Source organism: Aplidium turbinatum, chromosome 16 (genome assembly GCF_918807975.1).
Source record: "Aplidium turbinatum chromosome 16, kaAplTurb1.1, whole genome shotgun sequence".
NCBI classification, from domain to species: domain Eukaryota; kingdom Metazoa; phylum Chordata; class Ascidiacea; order Aplousobranchia; family Polyclinidae; genus Aplidium; species Aplidium turbinatum.
This window is the reverse complement of record NC_137487.1, coordinates 9,195,801-9,202,560: the sequence shown is the minus strand read 5'-3', so window position 1 is coordinate 9,202,560 and position 6,760 is coordinate 9,195,801. Positions and strand designations below refer to the sequence as shown.

Sequence of the window (6,760 nt, the reverse complement as noted above, 5' to 3'; positions counted from 1 at the left end):
TAAACTTTATGTTGTGCTTAGCTTAAAGAGTCGCAGTCCATCAACCGCTAGCCAACGCAGACGCATAGCATGTGTTTTGGTCGAGCTTTGTTTATAATAATTAACGGCAGGTCGAACGTAGCGATAACTCCGAGTGTGGCAATAAAAGCAATCCTAGTGTGACGACATAATTACGTCATCCATCTGCGTGACATTTCGCTGAATTTACGTTGCTGCTGATGAAACACGCTTTCGCCCCCACGGCCAATAAAATAGTTAGGCGCCTATGATTTTAACTATTCAAAAGTACTAACTTATAGACATAAACATTATTTTTTTTATGACATTTTCTTTGTTTTATTTTTCCTTCATATCTTAAATTTTTCTGAAGGTGATGCAACCTTGCCAAATTTCTTTCAACTCAATAACTTACTTCGGTCACAAGCACGTTTTAACGTTCGCGTTTTGTCGCTTCTACCTTTTTCTACACCTTTGCTATGTTGACGTGAATTGTTTTTAATATCATGATCAGAAATAAAAACAACTGAACTGACATGACGAATTCAAGCACGTATTAACGTTCGCGTTTTGTCGCTTCTACCTTTGCTATGTTGACGTGTATTGTTTTTGATATGATAGTCAAAAATAAAAATAACTGAACTGACATGACAAATTCAAGCACGTTTTAACCTTCGCGTTTTGTCGCTTCTACCTTTGCTATGTTGACGTGTATTTTTTTGATATGATGGTCAAAAATAAAAATAACTGAACTGACACGACGAATTTTAATTTAATAGTTCAAACATTTTATTTTTATTCCTTTCTGCACGATTTCAACGTTTAGCGACGTTAAAACGATGTAGCACGATTTCAACGTTTAGCGACGTTAAAACGATGTAAAAACGGCAATTGTAATTAGGCTACGGTACCCGATAATTTCCTTTTAAAAATTTCAAAAACTCGCCGAATAGGGCACTGGCCGAAAAAGGCTCTCGCCGAATAGGGAACTCGCCGAATCGGACTAGTCGAATCGGACTCGCCGAAACGGGCCATTCCGACATAGCCAGTACCATACTTTGACAATGACATGTTATAGGAAACACCTTAGCTTTAGTTTAGGTAAATGATTGCAAGAAATCTAATGTGAGTTGCACCACTCACCAAAATCAAAAGGCCAATCAGCAGATGAGTCAAAAATAAAGTAGATTGGATGAATGAAACAATTATATAAACATAATCTGAAAAATTTTACTGCGATGCAAGATCAGCCGCTTCACAGCCATTGAATTTATGTTTTTTACAAATTGAACATTCGAAAGCAGCACTGCCAAAACAACAACTTTAGCAAAAGAGTTAAAGATTTCAACAACAAAAAAAACAGTGGGAAAAATACTGTAAACAAACATAGATTTCCAATAACAGAAATTTTGAAAATAACAACATCATCACAAAGTCAATTCAATGTTTCATCAATTATATACATTTAAAAGCTGTCATGTTGTTATTATAAACCTACTGGCATATGCAGCACACAAAAAAGGGGCATTTAGAAAATACTATTTCGATGGCTAGAAGTTCTAATGTGACTTGCCTTATGCACTATCATCTTATTTAGACACTATAAATTTTTAGTCTATTCAAGAAAGCACTGTTACAAATGGATATATAATGTAGTATTTTGAAATTATTTTGTCAAGTATTATACAACATAAATATATACTTTTAATTTTACCAACAGTAAGAAATATATTTACATAGAGTAATTCTCACATGCAGTCATCTATACACATACTATAGTTTTTCTAAATCTGATAATATATAACCATGAAAGATGACGCACTTGCAAGCTATTATAGAGCAGAAAGGTGGACTCTTGTCAGCTTATGCATACCAGTTTGAAGCACACATCTCTTTTTTTCTTGTATCTCACACAAAGAGAGCTGGACAACTTAAAGCGCAAAAGTTCTAAATGACTGCAATAACTGAATGCTGATTTACAGCTAACAACTCAGGCAAAACAAAAAGGTAGGTAACGTATTCTATTTATTAAAATTTTCTTGGTACACATGACTGGTTCTGATAATGTTAGTCAAGTTAAAGTCTTCCAGTTGTATAAAGTTTATTGTTAAAACAAATAACAATGTTTAAATGTGGATTTAATAAAAAAAAGAAAGAATATCTATATTTTTCAACAGTTGGCCATGCATTCAGTGTGCTCATGTCTAGAGCTGCCAAGAAAAATGGGCCTCTCATTTAAAAAAATTGACTCTTAAGAAAATGAACTTGAAAGAAGGATCATGAGAACAGCCATGAAACATTAAATTAAAGTTTGCTGTAAAAAAAGAAACAATCTTTAATGCATTGCGAAAAAATGAGGCCAACCTGTATGCAACACACTGCATTACAAAGGCTTCTGAAGTTAAGATCTGCAAATTTGCAAAAACAACATTTACCAAAATCACAACTCATATTTGTTATGATTTATGCAAATACATGTACAAAGCAGTGTGTTTGTAAAAGTGCATAACAAAGTGTACAAGCATCAAGACTGTAGAGTAGACTAGCCTACTCTAAAAAACATTCCTATGTCATTTCCACATCTTCCTCACCCTGTATGTTTTCATTGCTGTTGTTAAGTCGACGAGGTTGTTGTACAGGAAGTTCTGACATCAATATAGCTGGAATGCGAAGTGCGCAACATGATACGCTGGTCAGAGGTTCAGGAAAGTCAGTGGCCTTTTCCCAAGTGTCACGCTCGGGGTCATAACATGCAACAGTGCGTACATCTTTCCGTTCCCTCCAAGTGTGCCCGCCGACAACATAGATCTTCCCATCTACAACAGCAGCTCCAGCTTCGCTCTGTCCAGCAAATAAAGGGGCAACTTCAGTCCATTGTGAACTCTTTAAGTCAAGCATTTCAGTGGTAAGGACATCGCGACGTGCTCCATTCGTTTTGTTGTTGCCACCAATGCAGTAGAGCCGTTCTTTGTAGTCGACCATGCAATGCAAGCCTCGCTCAGTTTTCAGCTTTGGTTTAGCTTCCCACTTGTTTTCATGAGGATGATAACAATACACTTCCCTTTGAAAACCATCAGATGCAAAGCCACCAGCAATATACATCATCCCGGAGCAAGGTGCACCAGAGTGAGCACACACAGCATGAGGAAGATCAGCAATGGACTCCCACTTATTCTGATCAACTTTGAATCGTTCAGCTGAACTAAGAGGACCGGTGTCATTTCTTCCAGCAATAGCATACAAGTAGCCATTAATGGCACTGACATGAAAATCTGTGCGTGTCTCCAACATGTTGGCCATTTTCATCCACCGGTTAAATCTGGGATCGTACCTGCACACATTAGACATCGCTGTGCTGCCGTTGTTGTCAAACATCTCTTGCCCACCAACTACATATAAAAAATCATTCAATACAGCAACACAATGACAATAAGCAGGCAAATCCATTTCACCTAAATGTAACCACTGACTTGCTTCTTTATTAAACAGCTGTACTTCTCGAGACACATGATTTGTTGATTCTTTACCACCGATGGCAACCAGGCAAGGCATAACTGAACGAACCTGCATGCGAGCAGACTGTAGTAATGGTTGTTTGTGTGGCAACATGTGATACTTGGTTGCTTCAAGCAAGAGTTTGAGACATTCAGCATCTGTTTGCATGTAATGAATGTTGTGGACTTTTTCATCAATGTCATCAGGAGAGATAAGAGGAAAACGAATATGTTGCATTACAGAAAATACAGATGATAATCGAGAAGATTCATGACTTAACCAACGATGTGCTGCTTCAAATAAGTCTAATTCAGAATGACCTCGAATCTTATTGCTCGCTAATAAAGCACAGATGTCTTTTTCCGAAAGACGGAGAAACTCATCAGTGCGAACAAATTGTGTGAAATTTGCAAGGATAAAAGTTCTCACACACTCTTCAACTTCAGCTAAATTGAAAAACTTTGCAATTTTGCTTATATCAACACAATTTTGTGCTGACAATTCAGACTGTAAAAACTGACAACAAAACTCCAAGACAGACATAATTTGCAAATGATTGGCAGCTGAAAGAATATCTTGCATGTTCTGAACAGTCAAATTCACAGATGATGTATAAATAAAATCAAGTACAGCTTGCAGACCAATTGAAGATACTCCGTGAAGTTCAATCACATCTTGCTGGCGTTCTTTCATTTCAGAAGTAAACATTGAACGAAAATAAGGACTACATGAGGCCAATATAGCACGATGAACACTAAATTTCTTCCCTTCCACCATCAGATGAACATCGCACAAATACTCAGATTTTCGAAGCTCATTTAGTCCATCAAGAACTAATGATTTATGACCTGTTGAGGTGTATGAGCAACCATCTGCATTAGATGAAACAACAGCCAAACTTGATGGTAAGGCATTAGTTACACTTGGGTTGGATGAATTTGGATGTAAGTGTGGAAATTTATTTGTTTCCATGGACGTATCTTCAGTCATCATATTGCTGAACAAAAACTTGAGGCAAGCTTGTTTAACAGGCAAAAACTTAAGCTTATTAGTCTCAATTTTTCACGATGGTGAATAATGTTAAACACAGTTCCTGGAAAAAATACCCCACTAAAATTTAGTTCTGATAATTTGCAATATTACGTTGGTTGTAAAATCAGTGCTTGTATGGATATGACACTCTTGTTTAACTAATAGCCAGGCTATAACTGTAAGATTACAAAAACAGCTAGTCGCATTACCCATGATATGCATCTTAAAATCAGTAACCATTTTGTTAAAAATAGACAATAACATGCTTTTGCTTATTATTAGCTATATTTCACCATGTCATGGTACCACACTTTTAACTGAAACACAGAAGCTTGCAATAAACCGCAGATACTTATGTGCTTTGATTTTAAAATAAACCATAATTATGTACAGACTGTAGGGCGTAGGCTATATTTTTATCATCATAACTTCATTCCTTTCTCTTGTCGAAGATTAGACAGAATAAAAGGCCAAATTTTTCTGCTGTAAAATATTTCAATTGCAGTTTTGTAGTCAAATCTTGTCCAGCCTTCAACATTATTAATCTAAATTTTTGGTTGTCTGCATTAAGTATTTCATTTTCCATTCATTTTTCTTTCTAATAGTTGTCTTTGAATACAATAACTTTAAATCATTTAGCCAAAATATATATACATTAGTTTTCTTATTACAACTGTTTGTAGAATTTCTATTTTGGTGTGCATTCTCAATAGCGCACTTTCATTTATACTGTTTTTCGTCTAATTCTATGAGAATTTTAACATTTTCTATCAATTCACATTTTAAACGAGTGAAATCATTTTGCCATTTGTGATGACAATGTCCATATTTTGTCATTGTACAGTAAAATAGTTAATATACGGTAGGCTATATAATTTTACAACTCGTTTTCAAGTGTAGATGTCTTGGATGTTTTTATTTTCACAAAGTTACTACCGTATTTGCTATTTTTAGTTGTCTCAATATTTCCATATTACATCTACCACTTTCAGTAGCCTAATGCTTAATGTTATGTATCTCGGTTAAGAAAAGCAATGGTGAATTGACTTGGTTAACTACGATATTTTCAATAGTTAATCTTAATCTCTATTCTTGTAATTTAATCACCATTTGTGTGATTATTTTAATGTTATATTCTTTTCCAATTAGCTATAGTATAGTTTATTTTTTCCATTATTGCTTGACAAGCTTTCTCTGATTCAACCTACAAGATATTGTTGACAACAGTGTCTGCATACCACAGGTTTAGAACAATTAAGTAGGCCTACAGGCTGAAGCAATATCAGAATCAGTCAATCGAGACAAACAAAACATTTAAGACAAAATTAAATTACAATAACGTTTCAAACTATGCCAAAATAGGCATGAAGCCTACCCTGTACTGAATTGTTTTGGCCTGCACTGAGTTGTTCGAAAGTTTTATTTTATCTAATGTACCGTACCGTATATACGGTAGCCATTAACCATATGCAAACTACACAATCATATGTATAATCTAATCTAAACTAGGTGATCATTCTTCCATTTTTTGTTGACTATTTGAAATACGGTAATGTATTTTACACTTTTTTCTCTTGCCTTATAACCACACTGCATTAGGCTACGCTAGGGAACCTATATAATTTTGATGTTTTATTTTTTATGTTGTTAGCTCTGATGATGCGCCTTGTCAGTGTGCATGAAACGTTAGCGAAGCAATAAAACAACTCATGTGTTTCTACTTTAATCCATTGTAAGAAAAATTGAATATATGCTGAGCTGACGGTGCTGACCTGGAGTTAAAAACATCGAAATTTTTCACTTTTTAGTATTCAGTATTTCAGTCAGAATTCAGATCAGACATTACAAAGATATTGTTGGCAACTCTGGAAAAAAAAGTCGGAATCAGTAGGGTACAAAAACTGTACAATAGCCGGAGTCAGAGATGGGCAAGATCACCAGTATTGGTGATCTTGAAGATCAAGATCAAGATCACCAAGAATAGGTGATCTTGAAGATCAAGATCACCAAACTATGTGATCTTGAAGATCAAGATCGTGATCTTGAAGATCAAGATCACTTTCAAGATCACTTTTTGTGTACTTGAAAAAAAATGAATTTTTTGATCAATGATGTTGCAAAAAATAATTATTATAAGCAACCTGGGTAAAGGTATATAGTTGGTATTGCTAACTTTTACTTTTTACTACTCGATCGCTGGCCTAAGAATTGTAATAAGTTAGTGACTGTTGCTATT

The 6,760-nt window shown here is 35.1% G+C and overlaps 1 protein-coding gene across 1 annotated transcript; it reads right to left on the bottom strand.

The window, feature by feature from the left end:
* Positions 1 to 2,562: 2,562 nt before the first annotated feature.
* LOC145785687 (kelch-like protein 9) lies at positions 2,563 to 4,464 on the bottom strand. Its single transcript, XM_082597378.1, has one exon. It carries the CDS (start codon positions 4,462 to 4,464, stop codon positions 2,563 to 2,565), a length of 1,902 nt encoding a protein of 633 aa, XP_082453504.1.
* Positions 4,465 to 6,760: the final 2,296 nt, after the last annotated feature.

Coding starts and splice junctions, on each gene's coding strand:
- LOC145785687 (XM_082597378.1), bottom strand. CDS start 4,464: ATGGAAACAAATAAATTTCCACACTTACATCCAAATTCATCCAACCCA.